The sequence below is a fragment of the Ixodes scapularis genome, unplaced genomic scaffold (assembly GCF_016920785.2).
Source record: "Ixodes scapularis isolate PalLabHiFi unplaced genomic scaffold, ASM1692078v2 PGA_scaffold12__126_contigs__length_90152505, whole genome shotgun sequence".
Taxonomy (NCBI): domain Eukaryota; kingdom Metazoa; phylum Arthropoda; class Arachnida; order Ixodida; family Ixodidae; genus Ixodes; species Ixodes scapularis.
Window position 1 is genome coordinate 15,111,358 of NW_024609838.1, and position 25,206 is coordinate 15,136,563.

The 25,206-nt window shown below is 46.0% G+C and overlaps 1 protein-coding gene across 2 annotated transcripts in view; it reads left to right on the forward strand.

Annotated features, from left to right (window-relative positions):
- LOC115323229 (1-phosphatidylinositol 4,5-bisphosphate phosphodiesterase eta-2) overlaps positions 1–25,206 on the forward strand; it is a 56,992-nt gene that overhangs the window by 11,248 nt on the left and 20,538 nt on the right. For both annotated transcript variants that reach the window (XM_029983612.4, XM_040499317.2), the window contains exons 2-14: positions 3,320–3,490; positions 12,545–12,815; positions 13,546–13,675; positions 14,217–14,332; positions 14,453–14,522; positions 14,765–14,852; positions 14,954–15,071; positions 17,324–17,409; positions 19,318–19,438; positions 20,333–20,418; positions 20,950–21,032; positions 21,988–22,056; positions 23,921–24,011. In XM_029983612.4, coding sequence (XP_029839472.2) covers positions 3,320–3,490; positions 12,545–12,815; positions 13,546–13,675; positions 14,217–14,332; positions 14,453–14,522; positions 14,765–14,852; positions 14,954–15,071; positions 17,324–17,409; positions 19,318–19,438; positions 20,333–20,418; positions 20,950–21,032; positions 21,988–22,056; positions 23,921–24,011 — 1,500 coding nt within the window. The remainder of the gene's footprint in view (positions 1–3,319; positions 3,491–12,544; positions 12,816–13,545; positions 13,676–14,216; positions 14,333–14,452; positions 14,523–14,764; positions 14,853–14,953; positions 15,072–17,323; positions 17,410–19,317; positions 19,439–20,332; positions 20,419–20,949; positions 21,033–21,987; positions 22,057–23,920; positions 24,012–25,206) is intronic.

The following is a 25,206-nucleotide window of genomic DNA, read 5'->3' on the forward strand; positions in this document are numbered from 1 at the left end:
CACCACAGTTCATTAAAAGGTAACGCGTACTCCCATTTAGCTGTCCACTGCCGTGATTGTGGATGTGAGCCAAAATTTAGTGACACAAAAGTGCTGTTTAAACACAAAGATCAGCTACCGAGGGAGCTAGTAGAAGCTCATCATATAGCTAAACGAAAACCCGGGTGCGTGAGCCAACCATCCACTAACCTAGTGGACAGTGAGGTAATTTTTTTGGACATGGGTTGACCTGAGAATTGAAGATTGAAGATCCAAGAAAGAAGAAAAGAGGAAGACGCGATGACTTATACCTGTGCTGGAGTGTTTTAATGTACTCGTGTGTTTTAATTTGATATGTTGCGTGCTTAATGGCGAATGACTGGAAGAGAAAAAAGAAGAAGCCGACCTCGCGTGAATTTCTATGTATGTGTTCTGAATAGACAGTTGATAGTCAGCGCCTCGTCCTCCTTCTTGTCCGTGTGGTATTCGCTCTGTTTTTCAAAATGAATTCATACCAACTCGCCCAACTTTCCATTCTAGTAATCTTCATATTCGCTGGCACATTTTTTTATTCTTGTTCGCTGTTAATAACTGTCTGCGTGTTCTGCAAATGAATAAATAAATAAACGCACTGTTTTTTTTTAGGGGGGGGGGGGGGGTGTAGAGCCGATTTTAATAACCGCATTCTGCACGTGCATGACGACATTTGTACTTTCTGTTCTGGGCAATGCGAAGTAGCTTTCTTCCTCGAAATTCCGTGCGCTCAACCTGCGTTCACCCAAAGCCCATATGGTTGGACTTCGTTCGCTTGGGTGACTGGGTTCGAAGCTTCCTTGGAACTGTGTGTGTCTGTAGGGAGGGGGGGGGGGGGGGGGGTGAGACTGAGAACACATTAAAAAAATCTAAAACGTTTGCTCTAAATATATTATTTGCGTTATGGCGTTGAACACGACTCTGCAGCAAACAATGCCGCGACGTAAACCGTTGCGGCATTGTTTAGCATTGTTTTGCAAAATCAAAAGAATTTTTTTTTTTTTTTTTGGGGGGGGGGGGGGGGGGGGGGGAGGGGAGGGGCGATGAACACCTTATCAGCCCTGTCATTCTTTCTCCGAGTGTCCTCCGTAGCTTGCAACGATTAACTGTCCCAAGTACTTTGCGGAAGAGGAGACGCTCCAGATTTCTTTGAGTGTATTGTTGTCCAGCTCTGGAAATTTGATCGCGCGGTCAATGAAAAATCCTCGCAAACACGCTGAATAAAGTTAGTTGGCAATCTTGCTTAAGTTTAAAACAGTCCTGGCCACACACATTAGAACATATTTATGAACAAGTGGTATACTACAGGAGATCACTGTTGGTGGACAGAAGCCAGTGTTTGTCGGCCTCAGGACTAAAACATTTCAACGGGTTTTAGTTTACAATGAGTGGCAAACGAGTCCAACACCCGCAGCGCTTGCTCCGTGCATTAGCGCTCCGAAAGTGCCGAAGGAAGAAGACGACTGTCGTCCGGGTACGCAAGGGAATCGTATCTTTTCGACCCGGAAGGCCGGATCGCGCCTGTGCATATCAGGGGAGATAGCTTGGTTCGGCGATGAATCATATGCACCCTGCTACAATAACGTAACAAGATCTCCTTCTTTTTTTTTCTTTTTTGAAGGAGGGAGTGGGGGATAACTTTATATATATAACACTCACGGGCTCCGTCAGAACTTAGCCCTAGCCGTTCGAGCAAGAGGCCAAAATTACCAAAATAAAAAGTTAAAGGGAAAAAACAAAAACAAAAAAACAACAACCTTGTATCGCGGCATTTTTTTTACCGACTATTTCTTTGCATTTTTTATCGCGAGCGCGTGCCGCCGGCATTGGGAATATCGTATGCTACAAAAAATGACATCACTCTAAGCGCAAAAACATCGAGGTACCCCAGTTTCGACGCCGATATGCCGCACTGCGGGTAGTGAAGCGAATTTTTTCGCTCGCTGCGGCTCGCATCGGTTTCACTCGACTCAACAAGGGCTATCTAAACCTCTGGGATTTAGATAGACACAAAAAGGGCACGTTGCCCTACACACCCGATGGAAGGAACTGCTCTCTTCCGGAAATGGAATCAGCTTTTATCACATAAATTGCGTAGGAGCGCCTGCTTGTCGTCTGCTACCCTCCAAACAAAGTGACAATAGGAGGGGCACATCTATGCCGCCTGTCTGGGAGCGTTGCCTCGTTTCCCCTGTTTGTTTCCGTCGCGTCAAGGTTACATCGATGCTCTGGAGGGTCGACGGTAACCGCCAACCGTGTCACAGGAGCTTCGCGCCGCCCGTGCGTGCAGCGATGGCGACGTTTCGTGTGTTTACGGGATTCCAATCAGGCACCTAACAAAGCATAGCAGTCGGAGACTGCTCTACATTTTGTGTTGTTCGACCGGGACAATCTTAGAGAAACATGTCAGTGCAAGGACGATACACGAAGCGCGGATCCTTCTACGAAGGTGATGTCCTGCTTTTATTTATTATTAGTGAATCTTCGTTCGTTTTTGATCTCTGGTTGGCTTCTTTGCTTCAGCGTGGGAGTTTCTGGCACGTGATGTATGTGTCTTACACGGATCCCGCAGGCTTGAATTTGGCATTTTTATCTTCAGCGTCCTTTTATCATACCTTATACACAAACTGTTACTGGGGCCACGTGCTTTACACATTCGGAGTGCAGTTTCCCACAATATAAAAGTTTAAGCGGTTGTGCTAAGCATACTTTGGCAAGAGTAGAACAATGGTTCATTTACTTCCTCACCCCAAGCAATATCTGGGCCTCGCCAAAGCTAAACCTGCACATCCATCTGAAACTGCCTCTTCGAATGGGTCTTTTATATTGTTAGAAATTGTACTTCTAAAGGCCGCAGTCACAGTGTTCGTGCATCAAAAAGACACGGCGTTCCCTGCAAACCTGTGGACAGAATGTCTGCAGGCAGTTTTTGCATGACCATTTGGGACCGTCATACAAGTAAGAAACACGCATTCGACGGTGTCTGCAGCCTGTCTTTTGTATGATGTATGAGAGTGCGACTATAGGGAGTATTCACTGGCGGCCATAGCTGCGTGCGCGAATGCTGAGCGCGTGCTGATGGCGAGCTTCCACAGTTTTTTTGCAACGTGCATTCCGCACCAGCAAGAGTGCCGATCTTAGCAGCCTATTGATGTGAGCTCGTTCTGAGCATGCGCTCTAAACAGCACCCACAAATATGGCGTCCAGTGAATACTCCCTATAGGTGCCGTAAGTGTATAGTGTTTCCAGTCGTGCTGGAGCTCCGTGGACAGGATTGTTGATGGACGGTTCCGCTTCAATTGCGCAGAGTCCGCGACCATCGAGGACGTGCTCCAGTACCTGTCCCGAGGCATGAAGCTTCACAAGGTGCGTTCGTCGAAGAAGTACTACAAGCGGCGCTACCAGCTGAATCTGGACAACATGCTCCTTGTCTACGCACAGTCCAGGAAGCCTTTCATCTGCTCTAAGAAGACGTACTGTGAGTCGATGACGTGACCTCTTCTAGACGTACAACGGCAGTGAGGGGTGCAGCAAAGCAGTGGAGAGGAGACACTCCTAACAGCGTCCGATGTTACTATGAATTTCTAGTATGCTGCGTTCTGTACACAATCTGTGCAACTCCGCCAAAGCTGACGGTGCAATCGTGTGACGGTGTGATTTGATCTGGCGCTTCATTTGGATGCGCTCTCGTGTAAACGAGGCGCTATTATGCTAAAGCTACTCACTCGTGCCAGTGGCTTGGAGAGCGTTGCGCGCTATATATGTAAAAGTAATTATAACAAAGAACTGCCGAAAAAAAAAAAAAAAAAAAAAAACTTTGTGTACAGTTTGGCGAGTCCTTGACTACCCATAAGTCGCGTACACGATGGTAGGGCGGAAAAAAAAATTCACACCGAAGAAATAAAACCTTAGACTTTGATCCACACAACTCTTTACCATATAAACTAAATGAATAAAGCAAAAAGCTCGAAATCCAATGAGCTCAATAATGAGTTCAGTAGTTTCTTATTTCTACATATTGCATGACTGACTAAACAATCTCGCCATATGATGGCAGTAACACGACATCTTGCACAATATGTACAGGGCTGCCAACACGGAAAGTCAAAATTTTTTGATCGGACACATGAAATTCCCCTATTTGTGCCAAAATTTCCTCGTCTGCGCAAATAATATATAATACTAAATACTCGCTGTTTTCTGCATCACTTCCATTTTTGCTATGAGAAATATATTACATGCGGAACGCAAGTTCACCTGCTTCTTACACAAGGATTGCGATGATGCCAGAACGCCGAGCTCTTATTGGCTGATTGAAAGAAAAAAAAAATAGTGGGTAGACCTCAAGGCATCTAGCATTGAGGTCTACCCACTTTCCTTTGAACCAAAGCCAATCAGAGCTCGGCATCGTTCTGACGTCATCGCAACCCCTGCGCAGGAAGCAGACTACTTGCTCTACGTGTAGCCTTTACGCCTTGCGTCCATTTCGCAATAAATTAATTTATCGGATGAAAACCATGGCCAAAGCAAATCTGGCTAAGGGAAGTGTTACAGGGAGATTCAAACTGACGAATGAAACCCTATCTTCGCTTTACATGCTATGCACGTAATCAGAACACGATACTGCTTTAATAATTTCATTAGCACTTTTTTATTATAGTCAGTCCAAAAGAACAGGTGTAACACAACCGAGAGTTTTCAAACTCGAACACACGGAGCACGACGGCACTTCACAAATACTATTAGGCAAGTCTACATCTTTAGACATTGTAGTATTTCTTCTTGTACTCAAGTTTTTTTTATTTATTTTTTATTTTTTTGAAAAGGCATAGCGGAGCTTTCAGAATCTTCGACGTGGCTGGTACCTTCCTCGATAATTTTCAGGGGGCGATTAATACTATTTTTGCCGAAAAACGTTGGATGGATGGATGGATGGATACTAACGGCTGTACCTTTTGTAACGGGCGGTATCCCGCGCCACCTAGCCTAGTACTCCTCAGTGCTGCCAGATGGTCGCACCACAAACCGTCAAACGGCAGAAAGATGCAACCCAAATGTGGCCAAAGCCGCTGAAATTCGATGTTATCTTGAAAAAAAAAATTGCAATTGATTTATAAAATTTCAGATATATACGGCACCTAAAATGTCACTCAAACTAGCATGATTTCCCTTATCCCCACATAAACCTGAATATTACCTTAATCTGGAAACTTTCCCTCGGGTTGGCAGCCCGTATATCCCTTTACAAAAACCTGTTGTTAAATTCTTCTGAATTTCTGTTGAAAATTTTCTGGAATCGTATTGAATTTCTTTTTAAACTTTTTGATGTTTTTTAGACTTTATTTTTGACAACTTATTTAACTCCTAGTTAATATTGGCCATTTAAATTTTTAGAATTCCTTATTACATACATTTTTTTCGAATTCCTTGTTACATACATTTTGTTGAATCCCTTTCGACGGAACCGCAAATTAACGTTTAAAAAAGACACTCAATTTTTTTTAGATATATATTTTGAATTTTGTTAGGAAATAGTGTCCCTTGGTACATACACATCGCACAAATAAGCGTTGGAAACAAACACAAACACCATGAAGCACACAAGACTAGAATCGCAGTCCCTTAACTGCTCCAGAGCCTTATATAACCTACATATTGAAGGTAATCATTTGGCCGGTGAACACCTCAGCACTTACTAAGGTTACAAGTTTCCAATCTCCTTCTCGAAAGTCTTTTTTTTTTTTTTTTATTAGTGGTGAGAGGGAAGAGAGAAATCCCGGTACATGTTGGCCACACCTTCTGTGGGGGGCGAGTCAGTTCCGGGGTAGGGACGGGTTAGGGATAAGGGATCAAAAGAAGGAAGTAGAAAAGAGAAAGGAGAGGAAGGAGAGATAGGGAGTGGAGGTAGTTTGGACTACCTATGAGAATGGACAGTTCACTGGCTCGGGGCGTATGGCACCATGCTTTAGAGCCGGTCTATTAGATCTGCATCTTCTAAGAACGTTATGAGCAAGGCGAATGTTCTAGTGGCATCTCTTACTGAGCCTGGGGGAAAAAGAATGTCTTCAGTTGTCCCGTGGGCAACCCCTGCGAGCTGTAGTCCATCGAGGAAAGATTTCCTCGCGTCCGCTAGATTTGGACAGACCCAGATGAGGTGCTCTAGGTCCTCGGGAATGTCACAGCTTGAGCAGTTTGGGCTGATTGTGGGGTCCAGACGATGAATGGCCTTTGCTGTAAAGGCACACCCAGTGCGAAGCCTATGCAGAATGGAGGCGCTGGCTCGTGAAAGCTTTGGTGGCACACGTGCGGGTGGTCTTCCTCCTGAGACTCGCGGGTCAGGATGTTGTCGCTTTATTTCTTTGTGTATAAGTTGTCTGGCCTCGTGAATTTTCGATACATAGAGTGTTGGCACATTGAGGTGGTGCGCTTCTGCTGCAAGACGATCGGCTGTCTCGTTGCCTGTGATGCCAACATGTGAGGGCAGCCATTGAAATACTAATTGCCAGCCTTCTGTTTCCAAGTTTCTTGCTGTGTGGGCAACGTACCGTGCATATTGGGGGGCATCGTCTAGGTTGCTGAGAAGCACCAGTGCTGCTCTGGAGTCTGTTAGAAGGACGGCCTTTTCGCAGTTGGAGATATCGTCAAGTGCTTCAAGGCCAAGCCAAAGAGCTGCTAGTTCAGCGGTTGTGGAGGAGGTATGAAAACTGAGTTTTCTTGATCTGGTCACATTGAGTTCTGGGATGAAGATTGCTGCAGTAGATGATTCACAGCTGTGAAGCACCGAGCCGTCGGTGTAGACATGTACCCATTCTACAAAAGATTCTTCTATTACCTCTTCAGCGAGGCCTCGGGCGACAACTTGTGCCGTGAGTTGTTTGTTTTTGAGCATGGGAATGGACTCATTGATTTTCAGTGGTTGGGCGTATGGCGGTGGGGCTAGGTAGATCATAGCAGGAGCGTCTATAAGCCCTTCAAACTCTTTTGCGAGGTATCCTAGACGGGAGAGGGGACGGCTGCGCAATCGGTTCAGGAGAGAACCCGTTGACTGGCAGGTCGTTTGCCGTGCAATGTGGCGAAGCGTCAGTTCTTTACCGTGGTTTTGAACAAGGTTCACCCTTCCTTCTACTAGCGTCGGAATGTTGGGTGCGTACCTGGGTAGGCCTAGACATAATCGAACAGCAATTCGTTGAAGTGTTTCAATGGCTAATGACTGCGCGTTGCTGATGTGAACTAATGGCAATGCATACATCAGTCTGGAAAGAATCAGGCCCCTATACAGTTGCATCATCATTGCTTGAGGTGTTCCCCATCTGCTGCCTATGATCATACGGATGGCATTGAGGTGTCGGCGACATTTGATGAGTGTTGACTTGACTGCAGGGCGCCAGGAGATGCGGTCATCTAGTAGAAAGCCTAGGTAGGAGTACGTTCGAACCCGCGTTACTTCTGTTCCGCTGATTTCGTAGATTCTATTAATTGAAGCTCGGGCCGTTGGATGGTATTGAAGGACAGCTGTTTTAGATGTGGAGAGAGTAAGTCCCAGCTTTGATATTTCGTCAACAAGTATGGTTAGAGCATCCTGTAGCGCTTGCTGCATCTTGCTGTACACCTTTGTGGGGGCAGAAGCCCAGAGGGCCACGTCATCAGCGTAAATTGCAATGTTTATTACTGGTGTATCGATGTTCATCAGCTGTATGGCCTCTGGCAAAGCGGCCATGGCAACGTTGAACAAAAACGGGCTTATTACGCTACCCTGGGGAACGCCTTGAGCTACTGCACGGTTCGAACTGCAGGCTCGTCCTAGGCGTACGCACATTGTGCGACCAGTCAGGAATGCACGTATAAATGCAAGTGCTCGGCCTTGCACACCAAGTTTGATAAGCTGGGTAATTATGGTACTGTGGGGAATTGAATCAAAGGCCTTTTTGATGTCAAGGAATATGGCTGTGAAAGCTTGCTTTGTGGCCTTGGATTCCTCCATGTCTGATACAAGGTCGCTGATCGCGTCCATCGTGCAGCGTAGTTTTCGGAAGCCAGACAGTTGATTAGGAAGGACACCAGATGACTCAAGCTGCCAGTCTAGACGCCGCAAGACCATTCGTTCCATAATCTTCCCCAGACAGCTGGTGAGGGAGATAGGCCTGTAGGAAGAAGTGTCACCGATCGGTTTTCCTGGCTTATGAATTGGAACCACCACGGACTGTAGCCATGCAGGAGGAAGGACAAACGAGCGCCAAATGTCATTGATGTTGTCTAGGAGGCCAGGGAGGGTTGCGGCAGAGAGGTTTCGAAGAGCTTGAAACGTGATACCGTCCAAACCTGGTGCACTGCGTTTTCCAGAAGAACGCCGAAGAGCATGGTGTAGTTCGCCCATTGTGAAGTCCGAGTCTGCGATAGTTAGCGTTGTTGGTACAGGGCCGGCGGTGCTAATTACAGCAAAGCCTGATGGCGGAGCAGGTATGGAGGTAAATTCATCTGCTAGTTGTTCTACAGCTTGTGCCACGGTTATGTTGTGGATTAGTGCTAGTCCAAGAGCAGGTGAGCAAGGAGTGGCATGTCCGGCGAGAACACGAGCCATATGCCACGCTCGTCTTCCACCTCCCGGAGAGTGAAGAGACTCACATCGCTGTCGCCACTGTCTACGTTGTAAGCGGTGGGTGTGTTTGCGAAATGCAGCGTCGAGTTTACGGTAACGCTGGATGTCTTCTTGCCTAGATGTAATAAAAGAGCGGCGCTGCGCCTTGCGGCGCAGTGCTCGCAATTTGAGGTAGGTTAGATCAGGGTTAGGCCGATATATTGGTATTGTCACGCTTCGGGTAGCTCTGGAGAGGGCCTGAGAGATGGCATTCCTGTGGTCTACATTGCCATGAGATATTATCTCCTCGAAGTATATCCGGTATGCGTCCCAGTTAGTCACTAAGCAATTTTTGTGGGTGATCGGACCCTGTGCCGGGGAAGTGATAATTATGGGGAGGTGATCGCTACCCCAGCTGTCTCGTTCGGGCGACCAAAGTGCTTTTATAGAAGGAGTTGCGAAACTCAGATCCAGAACACTGCGTTCAACGCCGGGCCTTACAAAAGTTGCTGTGCCGTCGTTGAGACATTGGAGACCAATGGCTGTTGCCAGATCCTCGAGCAATCTCCCTCGACTAGAGGTTTGCTTATCTCCCCATGTCTCGTTATGCGAGTTGAAGTCACCTAGGAGTAATGTGGCTGGTGAGCATCGTGAGAGTATTGTGCGTAAGACGGATGGGTTCCAGTGAGAATTAGGTCGAACGTAAATAGACACAATGGTGACGTCTGAGTTGCCTTTTCTAATTTTCACAGCCACGTATTCAGCACTGTCGTCACAAAGATCCGAGAGATCCAGCTGCACCTGAGTCAATCTTCAATGTACAAACAGGGATGCCTTCGGAGCGTCAGTTGATGACTGAGTTGTCCGAGGGGTGCTGTTATATATGGCATAGGGAGCAAGTCGAATCGCTCCTGGTTTTATGTTAGTTTCTTGTAGGGCTAATACCTCAACTGTGTGGAATTGTAAATATTGTCTTAGGTCTTCTATTCGTTTTCGAAGCCAATTAACATTCCACTGAATAACTGAAGGAATTATACTATTTTTTCCAGTAGGAGTATGTATTTTTGTTTGGTGGTGGCATAGCTCAGCTGTCTGAATGGCTTGCAAGAAGGTAGCTGGCTAGTTGTCCCAGGCGGCGACTAGCGGGGTGATAATGTCAATGATTGTAATCACAGCCTGTGCTACAGGGGACTTGACCGAAGTCAGGAAAGAGCGTAGCAACAAAGCAATTGTACGTACAAAATGCGTTTCCTTGGCTTTGAGGCTTGGGCGTGTCGTTTGATCGTGAGTTTTTCTTAGCTGGGCGATCACGAGCCCATTTCGGGGGACTTTGCTGGTCTTTCGAAGCTGCTCCATCAGCGGTTGTTTCCGTGCCCCTTGAAGATCCGGACTGTTGTGATGATGTAACCGCAGAGCTCGTCGTGGCTCGGGACGTCGAGGCATCCAATGTAGGATAGTTGTTGTCACTCATCGGCGGGACAGGGGGCTGTAAGTTTTCTTTCCAGCCATGTCTGTGTTTGGGCAGGGCGTGGTGTTGTACGACGTCGGTTTCTGGATTGCTCATGATAGCTGATTTCGCTGTTGAGTAATCTACGTTGTTGGAACTTTTGTAGTTGGATATTTGTTTTTCCGCTTTGTATGTTGGACAGTTTCGTGACGCTGCATCATGGCTTTTCTTGCAGTTGATGCATTTAGGTTTTTGTGTTTCGCACTTGCTGGTGTCGTGATCAGCTCCACAACGGCTGCATTTTTGGGCTTTTGTGCAAGTGCTTGCGATATGTCCAAAGCGATTACATTTCAGGCATTGTCGCGGTTTCTCGAGGTATGGGAGTACTTGGTATCTGGTGTGCCCCACATAGACATGGTCAGGCGGTGTTCCTGTGGTAAAGATAAGTTTTACCACTTCTGATTTGCCAAGTCTTCTCGCTTGGGTTCCTGGGGATTTCACTCTTATGGATGCCCACAGGTCATCATCTGCGATCTCTACTGATACTCCCCGGATGACTCCGACAGACGAGGATGCGGGAGTAGGTTCGTAAGTGTGAACGTGGAGTGGACCAATATTTTTCAGCTGGAGTATGGCTTTTGTTGATTCCAGATTTCGGGTGTCAAGAGCAAGGAGGTTCAAACGATAGTTTGGTCGAATCTGGATGATGCCGTCTGGTGCCAGACTGTCAAGCTTTTCTTTCAGAACCAAAGGGTTCAATTTCGTGATGAGTTTTGTAGGGTCCATCGGTTTAACGATGACAGTGAGGTTGTGAGAAACTTGAGTGATTATTGTTGCCTCACTTGAATTAGACCCGTGGCGCCTTTTCTTGGTAGCCTTGACGTTCCACGGCATTTCGTTGTCCGAGTCTTCCATAGAGCTGTCAGAGGGTTCATCAGGGATGTTCGATGTCTCGGCAGATTCGTTTGCGTTGCCGGCGGGCTGCGATGTTTTCGGTTGGCTCATGTTTAGTGATCCGAGAGGGTGGAGTCCGCGGCCTCTGCCTCAGGTGCCTCGGAAGGCGACTCCTCGTTGAAGCGCAGAGTTTTCAGCCGTGTTTGAAGCAGGTAACTGAAAATAATTATAAAACTTTTCCGGAGCGAACAAATCGAGGGTTGCCTCTATCACGTCGTCGTCTTCTTCCTCTCGAAAGTCTGTCAAAGGGAAGACAGTGTTTCGAAGTTCGTGCACTCTATCTCTTACTAAAAAGCATAGGAACAACTAATAACAATTCCGCGTAGTCGCTAAAACAACATCCACAAAAACGGCTCATGGAACAAATGTTATCGCTTCTCTGCATAGCATTACTCAAGACGAAACCAGTCAAGGCGGTTGCTCCACTTTAATAGAGTTATTTTGCTTTTCTTTAGCAGTTGACTAGTTGAATAGGGTCAATAAAGTCACGATAGTCACTTACAAAGTGAGAACGGCAGGGCGTGTTTTTTGAACGCCTGGCCTCCAGCACGCGCCCCATGCCTTCCGTCGCGCTTTGAGTGCGCGCTCGAGCTCGAGGGGCGCGAATCGTCGAAGCGTTGTCAAGGGTAGAAGGCTCGCGCTCGAGGCAGGCATACTGAAGCTCCTCCCTACGGTTCTCAACTTGTCAGAGACTATTGAGAAACTCAGTGACTTTTTGACATTTAGTCAAGATGTACCATGTTCAATAAAAAGTCAGCATAAAGTCTGTAGAGTTTCTATTGACACTGGCTATAGAAAGTCAACTGAAAATTTTGGATAAAATAGTAAGGGTGCAGGCGAGCTGGTGGATGTTAACCATGTTGAATATGCCTGAGTCTGGGGTAGAAAACATAAAAGTCGAAGAAACAGAAAGTGACAGGACGAAAATTATCAGAAAAGTTTCAACACGAAATCAACAAACTTTCTGGTAACCATGTGAACAGGAAGTCAAAGTCAAAAAAAAAGTAATCAGAGTGAACAAGAAGTTAACACATTTTCAATAAAAAGTTGAACGACATTTTTATAGGGGTTTGTAGAACCATATATCCATCGCCGTCATGCCGGACCCAGCACACGACCGCAGACCGTGCACATAAAATAATATTTTTTTCTCTTTTTATAAAATAATATAAAGAAATAATGTCAATAAGTTTTATTTTTTTTTTTTAGAAAATGAGCTACAAAAAACAAGTCGTTACAACAACTTTTTAATTTGTTTTTTGTAAGTAAGTCTACAAAACAAAATCTATTTTTTTCCTTTTGAATTTTTTAAGAAAATAACCTACAGAAAAACGTCATTATAACTTCTTTCTAATTTTTTTATAAATAAGTCTACAAAAAAAAATCGAGTATTTTTTGTTTTGAAAGTTTTTCTGACAATAATCAAAACAAAATCCGTTTATAAAGAAATTCAGTAGGATCCCGGAAAGTCAATAAAAAGTCTAAAAAAAAAAGTTCAGACGTGTTTTTGTAAGGGTCTCACGTATTATAATCGAAAATGTATATCTTCTCCGCAGTGGACATCTTCGATGTGGAGGAAGTGCGTAAGGGCTGGAAGACGGACGTCTTCAACGACGTGGAGAGTAAGTTCCGCCGCCGCAAGAGCTACCTGCCCTTTGGCTCGCTGAACATGAACGAGGACACGTGCTTCTCGATCGTCATATCGCCCAAGAACGACACCCTGGACCTGGTGGCCTGTAATGCCAACGACTGCGAGCTCTGGGTCAGGGGACTGCGTCACCTCGTCGCCAACTGCAAGAACACGCGGAGGGACCAGGAGTACGAGAGGTGATGGACGCTTGCGCGCGGCTGGACCCTTTTAATCGGATGACGGCTTGCGCCACCTAGCTGGCGTTTTCAATAGCAACAGTTAACCTCTACCTAAAGCTGCAGTCACACTGTTCACACATCCTACAACAGACATGGCGTTTTCTGCAGACATGATGGCAGTACCATCTGCGGACATATCCAACGTGACAGGACGTCATACAAGGAAGAAACACAGCTCAGACAGTGTCAGAAAGCTGTCTTTTGTATGACGTGCTGGCGGTGTGACCCTCAGCTTGATGTACCAAATATTGTCAGTCGGCGAGTCACGTCGTTGCAGTGCAGCAAGTATGGTCCCGATCCTCTGACAGATGCTTGTCTTTCCTTTGCATCTTCCCCGCTGTCGTTCGTCCAATGGCAGCCTCAACTTTGAACTTGTCTTTTTATTATGCCTTTTACCTCAGCCTCCATGCTACATCTATTTTCTCTCACTTTTTTTTTAACGTAGAATAGGGGAGGCTGTGTGAGAAACGACTGGCAGAGCAAAGCAATACGATGCCATCTACGTGACGGTGGTCACGTTACGTGCATTCTTGAGAATGATCAAAATAGGCTGTGAGATTTTTTTTTTTAAATTTTGTTACGGTGGTTGGCATCGTATACGGTTCTTGCAAACGCCGAAATTCGCCTAGACTTTTCATATAGCACGCATGACTTGTTAACAAAGTCTTCGGCAATGCGCGTCTTGCAGGTGGCTCAGGGACCAGTTCCAGAAGGCTGACGTCAACCGGAGCGGCTCCCTCAACTTTTCAGAGTGTCAGAACCTGCTCAAGCAACTCAATGTGTCCATGGACAAGAACCATTGCAGGGCCCTCTTCAATGTGAGTGCGTCCACGTGACGCTTATCCATCCTTTTCCGTGAGAAACATCCGAGGCTGCAGACTTCGAGCCAATGAGGGCAGTATATGCTTTGTTGCTTACTAAGAACGCGGTTACCTGAGAACGCGATGATGACAAGAGGTTAAAGCGCGTAACTCTACATTTAAGAGAAAGTTTACCGTAGCTGGTTCTTGGACATGATTAAATATTTAAATTGATCCTTGGCACACTTTGAGAGGTCATAAAGTTTCCGACGTGATGTGGTAGAACGTTTGTATGTTTGTCTTGTTCTTTCTTATTTTCTACGTTTCCGCATTAGGTCCATAAAATTGACTGTGCAAATTTCCAAGACCTGACTGACGCTCTCTCAAGATCTGTTGATTCCAACAGAGTTCTCGTTACCTTATCTAAAGCTTACGTTGACTACTGGTCACCAGTCTCCACAACGTGCGTGGCGCCATGTCAAAAGTGTGACACTGGAAAAACATTACATTACTTTGGCCAAACGTGGGTGGACAACAAATTGATTTCTTCATACAACAGGCTGCAAACTTCAAGTGCCATAAGGTGGACGGAGAAGACGTGTTGGACCGGGAGGAATTCATCAAGTTTTACCACAGTCTCTTGTCTAGGCCCGACATCGATAAGATTTTTAAGACGTAAGTAAGTTTACCGTCATGTTTTATAATATTTAAGAATAAAAATATATGCAAACCTTACGAACGAATTCGTTCGTGCCGCGTATTAGTTCCTGTGTTGAGTTTGATTTTCTTTTTTAGTTACACTGCCCAAAACATGACCATAATGGGACCTGAAGAACTCCGCAGGTTCCTTACTCAAGAGCAAAAGGTATTGGTCACTGCAGAAGTATTATTCGAAAATTTGAGTATTTGTCGTGTCGGACCGGTTCCGTCGGGTCGGGTCGGGTCGGGTCGGGTCGGGTCGGGTCGGGTCGGGTCGGGTCGGTAGAAATGCTGGATTTAGTTCAGTTCGCACCATCAGAACGAAGAATATTGAAGGACATCTGTAAGCTTGCGAATACGGTACAAGGTTTTTCCTAACCTCCAGATTTCTCTTTTTTCCTGGTTTAGATGAACGTGACGCTTAGCGACTGCAAGCAAATCATTGAAAAGTTCGCCAAAGACAAGAACAATCCTGAAGGCTTCCTGGGACTGCCTGGTGCGCCGTCTAAGTATCTCTCCGCTGTCTAGCTTCAAAGTTCGGCTGGCTCACCGCGTTACAACTTCCAATGTTATTAAAGTTGAAATGTTCTTCGGCAGGATTTCGGGACATGCTCCTGTCGGACGACCACAACATCTTCGACAAGGAGCACAACCACGTCTGCCAGGACATGAATCAGCCACTGAACCACTACTACATCGCATCTTCGCATAACACGTGAGAAGTCTTTCTTACTAAAAATAAACACGGGATAATACGCACTAGAGCCACTAAATGAGCTGCGCTTATAGTATCGACATTCTGTTTCCCTACAGTGTTGTGGGCGCCGCCATTTTGGTGCTGGTGCAGAGCAGACGCAACTGACGATCGTCATGATTCAAAAGTGCGACTTCCTCAGCATAAGATTCGGTGTTAGGATTCGGTTTTAGGATTAGGTGTCATGTAATATTGCTTCTTTCTATCGTTAACTGTTGACACATTTGTGGAGGACAGAAAAGCGTCTATTGTGATTTCAGATAAAGCTTCAGATAACTGGCAGCTACAGCGTTCTGGCAACGATGATTTTAAGTCACAGTATGGGCAAGTGTCGTTACTCTGAAGCGCTTATTTAGTGACACTAAAGGCCTGTTCACACATACAGCGGAGCGCTAAGTTAGCGCTACGTGAGCGCTCCAAGGAGCGCTCATGTGGCGCTTCCCAGCGCGTGACTTAGTTCTACCATAGCGCGCGATTAGCGCTTCTGTAGCGCTCCGGTAGCGCCTTGTTAGCGCTCCAGTATAGCGCCTTGTTAGCGCTTCAGATAGCGCCGTGTTAACGCTTCAGTAGAGCTTCTTGTACCGCGGTGCTGCGGATTAGCGCGTGCACTTCGGTTCCGGTTCCTGTGGTTGGATGCGCATCAGCAGCACCGTGGCGGACATGTGGGATGCTCAAATAGAAATGCGACAAAAACTCGAGCGCTCGTGCAGCAAGTGCTCCAGTCAAGGCAGTCAGGGCTAGCCGCTCGCGCTTGCACATCCTTCGCAGTTAGTCCGTGCTAAGGTGAGACGAAGCATAACTACGATTTATCTGGTAGAAAATTGAACTGTGTATTATGACTTCGCGGCGCTGCACAAATTTGTTTTTCCTAGGCAAGGCACGGCGGCGTTATCTGGTCCTGACCTGCCCCCCTCGTGGCATCTCGCAGGCTCGTCAGCTTCGTCAGCTTCGTCAGCCAGTGGGCGCGTGACAGATTCGAATTGTCACTAGAGACGCCGGCTGGCAACACAGTGGCTGTTCATGTGTGATCCGAGAGTGCGACTTATTTCGATGATGGCACGAGAGCAGCTGGAGCAAAGAAATGCCCTTGCGCTTCCGTGCCTGAGAAACGCGCACTTTCGATCAAAGCAAACATGAGAGTGAGGTGCCCTGTTAAGTACACTACTGCTGCTGCGGCCTGATGGCGCCACGCTATGATAGGTGTTCCCGACAAACAGATATCACCTGCCGCTCGCCGTAAGGACCGTGTGCGCACAGACAAGCTGTGAACCGCGTTTGGGTCGCAGAAAAGCCAGAGCCGTTTATACACGTTTGCAAGTCCGGTCTCAGGGCGCCGCCATCTTCCTCGTGGGGTGCGCTCTTCGGCGCGGCGATAATCCGATTACGACGCCTTAGCAAGGCTTCGTAATCGGATTATGACTCGTCCAAGCGCACCCCAGCCAAGCAAGATGGCAGCGCCCTGAAGCCGGACTTGCAAACGTGTATACCGAGGATAAACCGCTCTGAGAGAAGCCTTTACCGAGCGCCCCCAATGGCAAAGCGAGACACTTCATCGGCGACAGCGTCTCCCGTAGGAAGCCACTCTGTGGACAGGTCAGGTTTGGGTCCTGCACACGACGTCCGTATCTAAGACTTTTCGCCTATACTCTTCGCAGTTGCATACCCGGTGTCAGAGGGTAATCCAGAAATGCACCGGGGTCGAGGATGGATCAGCTTTACGCTGGTATTAGGTTTTGCGAAAAATGTCCATGCTGCTTCCGGTGTTTTATATTTACCGGAAATTACGGATATATAGGCCTATCATTTGACGGAGGAGGCAATAAATATTTGCACATTATCCGATAGCCCAGTGACGCTTCTTATTTTGGACTCCTGGTAGCTATGTAAGATGCTAGGGAGAGTTGATATGGATCAACAAGGGTTATGGTAACGCTGCCGCTTCTACGGTGTGTGACAAAAAAGGCTCAATCAGCCAGAAATTAAGATATTTTTTGTAAATATTATTCTACAGTCAGTTGGGTTTTCGCATTGCTGTTCGCTTCTCTTCGTGTTTCGCCGGATTTTTTTTCTTTTTTACTATGTTACGCCGACTGTAAATAAACGCCGATAACTGCCTATTTCCTTTGAGTATAATCAACTTTGATTTGTTACGGCCAATCGTACGAACAACAATAAATGCCGAAAATAGCAGCTAACCGATGTTTTCTGTGCAGCTACCTGGTTCAAGGTCAGCTGATGGGAAGCAGCAGCGTGGAGGGCTACATTCGGGCTCTGAAAAAGGGCTGCCGTTGTCTGGAGTGTGAGTAGACCGAACTCTCTTCCCGAGTTTTTACATCAACGAGCAGCCACACTTTACAAGCTAGTCTGGCAACCGTAGATTGAACATGCATTGTTTGGGCGCCAGTCTGGCCACCGTAGTAAGCCTTGAACTATCAGATGATCTGTACACGCCAGGGCAGCAAGATGCGGCGTCTGCAGAAGCCGTACTTGCATACATCTATAGGGTCATTTTAAACATGTTGGAGGTGACATGGATTCTGAAGGCTCCTTACTCATGAGCAAAACGTATCAGTCACTGCAGAATTGTTATTTGCGGGCGTGTGTGTTTGTTGGGTCGGGTCACAACGTCGGTTGTCATTATAAAGTTGTACACGTAGTTTATTCTTATGCCTGTCGTGCCTTACCAATCAGCAGTGACTGAGCTTGTTGACGCTAAACGTTAAACGGACCATGAAACTACCGTTTCCGGAGATAAAATGAACCCCAGTTTTCCGACCCGAATAAATAAACTACGCATCGCAGAATGCTGAAGCTTAGCGAGAATGACGCTACCGACGGTGATAAGATGCGAAAGGTTGAGATTGGGAGGTTACCTTAATAATAAAAAAAAAAAAAAAAAATTATTTTCACACTTTCACCTAAGCAAAATATTTATCAATTTGAGATATTGTTTTGTGGGCGCCTGAAGCATTTACTTCGGTGAAAAAAAAAATTGTCAGTAAGAAAGAGAACAGTAGTCTTTCTCGCTGAGACGTGGTTGTTTTTGACTTGACGAATATTGGGGCTTTTAAACATCTTTTATCTTTTGATCCAGTTCCTGTTTTTAAACTTGCACATTTGATCACCATTGCTAGCGTCACATTCTCGCGCAGTTACAGCTTTCTGCGAAACCGGGTTTTATTAATTTTTTTCTTTTGTCACGGATTCGGTATTTTTAGTTGGCGTAGATACACTGCTTACATCAGCCTCCTCATGTTTCACAAGCAGGGAATACGCATCAGGTGTTGCTTAGACGTGTTAATGTTGGAAAAGGGAGCGTTTATTAATGTTAAGATTCTTATCTATATTAATTAGTTTTTTTCTTCCTCAAGCGGACGCTCATGTGCACGATGGAAGAAGAGAGAGATGTCTGAACAAGGCTACAAGGCTAGCCAAGGGGGCAGAAGTTCGCTCGGGCTTCGCTCATTTATCCGGCAGGGGCATATGCACTGTCGGCTTAGGGGCCTTCGCGCGGCCTTGGAAGCGCGTGCGCGAATAAGGACGCTTCTTTGAGCTCCTAGTCATGTTGCGCATCTCGCGGCGTTTTGCAGGAATGCGAGCGAACCTTCGACACACTTGTACCACCGCAAGGCGGTGCCGTTCGGACACATCTCTCTCACAGGCTTGAGCTGAGCTAGTTGGTTCATAATGCACTTAAGGCCAGCTGAACTAGAAAAAAACATACACATAAAGAAAAGACCATTCACACCGCTGGACTAACAACTGATTTTCTTTTTCCTCCTCTTCTATTACGAGCCACACTTGAGGAAACAGTTCTCTTTTCCTTCTTTTCCTCTTTTTTTGCTTTCTAATTCACCTTAAAATTTTCTTTCTATTTCCCCTTTAAATTTTTACCCCCGAAGAAATCTTTTTTCTTTCTCGTGCAGCACGAGAGAAGGTGCACTAATGCAGTCATCGCCTTTTTCCTCAATGGCAAGTGCCTCTAGGATTTCACGTCCCAGTTTTGTCTTGTTCCTTGCCACGATGGGAGGCGACCTCATCTCCAGTTTTACTCCCCTAAAGTGCAAAGATGAGGAGGAGTTTCCCCTGAACTATGGTTTCACAGCAGATTAAATTACGTAATCTATTTCACGATCGCTGTCGTGTGTCAGCAGAATGATTACATCACAGTTGCTGCCCGAACTTGAGAAAGAACTTGTGTTTGTAGTGGACGTGTGGGACGGTCCCAACAACGAGCCCGTGGTGTACCACGGCTACACGCTAACCTCCAAGATCCTCTTCAGGGACATCTTGGACTCCGTCAAGCTCTACGCGTTCGAGGACTCGCAGTAAGCGTCACGTTGTCTTCGGTAATGGGTTTTAGTAGGGCGTACATAGTTGCTCGATATCGCCACGCGTGTTCAGACATGAAATGTTGCTGAAATTAAGTAATTAAACACCGTTACTCGCTCCTTAGTGAAAAAGTAACTAGGTACATTACTCGTCCCATCGATTACAAAAGGAACACGTTACAACAGCTCGAAAGTAACGTGTTATATTTTCGTTACCCCGAATATGTACATATAATGAAGTAGCCATTTCCTATATTTGTCGTCTTTAATAAGTAATTTCTCGCTTTTTAACGCTTTCATTCGGGGATAACTGTGGCCATACTGACGTATACCTTGTGCGTATCTTTTTATGGCCTTTCTAGCGTTTTCTCGTCGTGCAAATCACAGGCGCGAGCTGGGGGAGGTGAGCTTAAGGGAGAATGGACTTTACTCCGTTCACCCTTCCATCTGAGACATAGCCTCTTCTATACTCACAAGGCCTGGCAGTTCGACGACGGAGCCATGAAGTGCCCGCTCGCAGATTTGGAGCGCGAGGATCTGGTAGCCTAGAACATCAAAGAGCCATTTCTTGGGGAACCTGGACGTCAGCGCACAGCGTTTGCAGCGGCGAGCACCCGAAACACACTTGTTCGCTCGGGAGAAGTGTGTTTCGGCGTCTCACCGCAGCGGGGCGCTAGTCACGTGGCTCTCCTCTCATCCGTTGTCTGCCGCTCCACCTTTTCCATTTCTGCGGCCGCTTCTCGTGGCGATCTGCCAGGCTTTGTCAGTATATTTTGGACGCTATGGCTAAACACAACAGTCGGAAACGCGTTCCGAGTACTGTACCGTACATGCTGATATTTCACAGGTTTTGTAATCATAATTAGACGTTTGCGGATCACCTCGCCGCAGGTACCCCGTGATCCTGTCGCTGGAGAACCACTGCTCGACGGAACAGCAGAAAGTGATGGCCAAACACCTGGTAGAGATCCTCGGCGGTAAGGTCGTCTACGAAGTCGCTTTTTGTTAGCTCTCTTTTTAGATGGAGCACGCGCGGGTTTACTGAGGCGCTTAACCTTGAGTTTCAGTGTTGGCTGCGATGCAGTCGGATAAAACATGCGATTAGTGGCTACACGGAACACGACTCGCTTACTGTTGTTGCGTTTTGCGAAGTAAGCCGTTCGTAGTTTTCTGGATTTAGTTGGTGGTGGAACTAAATTCGTGGCGTTTTTATTGGTGACTTCGGCCGTCTTGGAAACACCCTTTGTCACGTGAAGCGCTGATCATTCTTTTTTATATATATATATTTCAGGCATGTAAGGTAGTTTTTTGTGTCACACTGCACACCACCGTGATCGCAGGGATTTTTTTTTTCGATTGCTATTAGGTAACGACTCGCGATAGTAATTGCCATCTCCCACTTCTTTCTTGTTCTTTGTTTGTGCCATCTCCTTTCGCTTTCGAAATGTTCTCTAAGTATGACGAAGACCTTGCCACCAAATTGCAACGCAGCATTTTCCTCCCCTTAGATAAACTCCACAACAAACCCATCAGTGACAAGGAAACGGCCATGCCGCCACCGTCTGCTCTCCTCAACAAAATTCTCATCAAGGTCTGTTTCGTAATAGGCTCAAGAGTTATAGCTATAAAATTGCCCGTTTTTAGCGCCCTCTAATGAAAATATTTCTGGTCATCCTCCACCTAAGCTTCTTGGATGAAACGTGTCTGTTATAATAACGTTTTGTAGTGTTATGTCTATCATAAATATAGCACCATCTTTGAGGCTTATAAACGCACGGTTCGCCACATTCACATTTTCTATAGGCGTGGGCATTCTTGGATTCCTGGCGCCATTATTGCGCAGCGTTCGGATGAGCCATCTGAATTTCTGCATTGAGTGAAGCATTTTCTGTAGCCGTATACTCGACGCGAAACTATTTTGTGCTACGTTGTTAAGGCTGGCGTATAGCTTCCGCTCCTCTCTAACACTGTTAAAACTAGTAGCGCGTGCGAATGCGACGCAAGACAAAGTTACAGTGCTGGGCTGCAGGACTGTAGAAGCTATACACTAGCCTTGACAGGGTAGCACAAAATAGTTGACGCCAAGTATTGGCGACTTCTGCGACATCGACGGCACCTAACGGCTAAGTCAAGATACAAAAAAAAAAAAAAAAAAATATGTAGCGGCAGGTTTGCTTTTTACCTTTCTCGAGCGAATCAGATATTCACAACGCCTGGTGAACTAAATATAAAGCCGTGAAAGTAGGTTCAGAAACCCGTGGTGAGAAACATCATTCTAGGCTCATTATTCTACCTCTCACACCTGCTCGCTTCCCATGCACACGCGATGTGTTTCACTCTTCACGTTGCTTGAACGCATCACTTGAGCTTCTTTGGAGTGGTTGTCAGAACATTTTGACCTCGTACACGTTATCGTTTGCATTGCCTTTTTTTGTTCAAAGTTTAAGTAGTGCTGTAGTTCGCACGTTTAGCTTTTGCTTTTACTGTGTCGTTTCTTTGACGCTTGCGTGTGACGTCGGCACCCGTCGCATTTCTGCACTTTCCAGGGCAAGAAACTCAACAAAGACCTCTCGGTGGATGCCGATGACGATAGCGAAGACGAGAGCACTTCCAAAGTAAACGGCACGCCATTATCCTTGGTTTCCAAGTGTCCCAATCACGCGCGTTTCGGACGGGAGCTTTCATCTCACGTATAAAGCAGCAGTCGCAAGGTTCGTACGTCATACAAAAGACACTGTCTGCAGAATTGTCTGCGTACACGCCTGAAGCATGTTCGAAGCATGCATGCTTCTTACGTGCTTCAACAATGTCTCCTGACAGTTCTTTTGTATGAGCTATGTGACCGTCATACAAGGAACGCCCCAGACAGTTCCTACAAACTGCCTTTTGCATGATGTACTAGCAGTGTGATTGCAGCTTAAGCGTTTTTCGATGATTTATCATTGCACTGTCATGCGGTATACACTCCCAACTATCAACTTGAAACTTTTGGTCTCAATAATGCTTTGATAATTTTTTGCGTCTTTGCCAGACGTAAGTGGCATTGCGGAGGGTTCGAGGACCTCACAATTTTATATCGATTGGTTAACCGTGCTTTCTTCTTTATTAGTTATCGTTTCTCATAAACACTGGCCTGGTATCGCGGGAACCACCGCGGTTGCAAATCCTGCTTGGAACATGCAGGATCCCTTAAAACTGGATTCTGCGCTGGCAGACTGAGACTGGCCGATGCTTCCACGAAACGCGTGACGTTTTCATGGAATGTCACGCTGGGACAGCGAATGAGACGCGTCCATGAAATGTCATGCGTGAACAGCGAGGACGTTTACCACGAGAGGTTCAGTACTGTACAAACGTTCAACGAACCACGCTTGATGGTTTAATTGTCCAAGTTACTCTGACAATGTTACTAGCCATAGTGATGTTAATCCGATCCTGGTGCGGACGATGGGAAAAATTTACAGTGGTAGAAAAACTAAATAGGGGTAGCTAACTGTGTTTTCGGTAAGGTTATTAAGTTTCACGTATATTTACTTGGGGAGCTAAGATGCAGTTAAGTTACGAACACAAGCTAAATGTTTTTACAAATATATTCATGTACAGCTACCCTTTCCCATGCACGAAGGGGACTAAGTTACGCTCCGGTTGCTTCTAAAATATTCCACGACGTTGATAAGCGCCACAAATACTCACTAACGATTAATTTTCAAGAGTGGAAATATGAGGGTATAGGTCCGTTTTGGTTCAGCCTGCTTCTCACAGCACTGCTTGTAATTTTAACGTCAAGTATCATTGATGTTAAGACTAAACCATTGTGAATATACGAGCATTTGCAAACAGACCAATTTAAATGATTTGCGAAATGGTAATAGTTTTTTTTAGATATTAATCGATAAATTTTCGCGTTTTCTCGACCGAATTAAAAGTTGCGCTGGAAAAGAGCGTCTCAAGCCCCGCCCACAATGACGCTGGAGTGACGTCGTCGGTTCATTCATGTCGTCACTTTCTCGGCAGCATCTCCTTGGTGGGTGCGTCGACGACACAGGTGACGACAAGACCTCAGCGGCCGCAACACTCTTCCAATCGTCATTTTGGGCACGGCTTAACGCTCTTTTTGCGAGCAGTTTTTAAATAAAAAGAAATGAAAATTAATTGATTGATATTAAAAAGAACACAAAAAAACCTAACATTTTCACACATTTCTTATTAATAATTACCGCCAGCACTGCAATTCTGACATGTCCCCGAAAACCAATAATTTAAAAGTTAATTGACAATATTAGTTCCTTAGTTAACTTTACGATTACCCCCTCACCTAATGTCCGCCGAGTCTGATAAATGCATGGGGAAGACGGAACTTGTCTCTGAAATTATAAAACAAAGAAATGCTGTTTCTTTTAGTTGTTTTTTTGCCTGCCCAGGCTTTGGCGACACCTTTTAATATATTAAAATGATTAATGTTTTATTGCCAAACGGCAGCCGACTTCCGGAACTCTGGCCGAAGAGCTGTCCAACATCGTCAACTACTGCAAGGCGTCCCACTTCAAGTCCTTCGAAGAGGCGGAAAAATGTAAGCCTCACGTGTTTGCATCCCCGGACGTTATGCAACTCTTAACGAAAACCGCGATTACTTCGTATGTCCGTCCTTCATTGTGGGGTTTTCGTAAGCCTTGCCTAATGTACCCGTGATGCCAGTCATTTTCTTCCTTTAATCCGTTCAACCTATACCAAGAACGACCAGGGCCTCCTTCTTATTGGCTGTCTTAATACTACCGCTCGCCCCCCCCCCCCCTTTTTTTTTTTTTGGTGTGTGTGTGGGGGGGGGGGGTCGATCTCCTCGAAAGAAAACCAATAATTGCTGTTCCGACTGCATTGCGGGGCAGTGCACAAGCAGGAGTCTCTGTAAATGTACAGTCGTCGTTTGAACAATGCCACAAATATGTCGATTGAACCTATTGTTTCTCAAGTATTCAAACTAAAGCCTTACACCTATTGCGGTTGAAACTGGGAAAGGGTACACATTAAATACCTAAGGGTTCTAACTACACTAAAAAAAAAAAAAAAACCCGTGCGTGTACTTTCCCGCAGAACACTCGGAGAGCCAATCACCGCAGTTTTCGGAGGCAGCTCAGCGAATGACGATGCCAAAACATATGTTTAGAAAAAAAAAAAAAAAAACGCAGTTTGAGTTGTGATATTAGGCAGTGCAAGGGCGTGAAGTTTCAGAGTGCGGTTTTTGGTCTAAAAAAACATATGTTTCGGCATCGTCATTCACTGAACTGCCTCCGTAAGTTACGGTGATTGGCTCTCCGGGTGACGTGCGAGAAAGTAGACGCACGGGTTTTTTTTTTTTTTAGAGTGTAGATCGCTTTGTTTTATACAATACACGTTTCAAACTGCTTGGATAGGTCACGCATGTCACAACATGCGTTTTCTCCTTAAAAAGTAAAACACATTCCGTAATACGCAGCGAGATGCAGTGTAGACGAAGCCACGGATGCGAGCGTGCGGGGTGTCGCACCTTTAGTCAGCGCGCGAAAGGGTTGGCAGATTGCATCAGGGTTGGATTGAACTTCGGCATAAATGCACATACCCTTTTCAAAACGCCATCAAGCAATATTAGCGCTCGCAATTTCTTTGGTCTTTTTAGACTTAGGCTAGGTGGCGCAAGCCACCTCCCTTTACAAAGGGTATAACCATTAACATCTGTCCATCCATTCACCCTTCGGCACGAAGCACGCGATTGGATGCGAATCCGCGCCAAA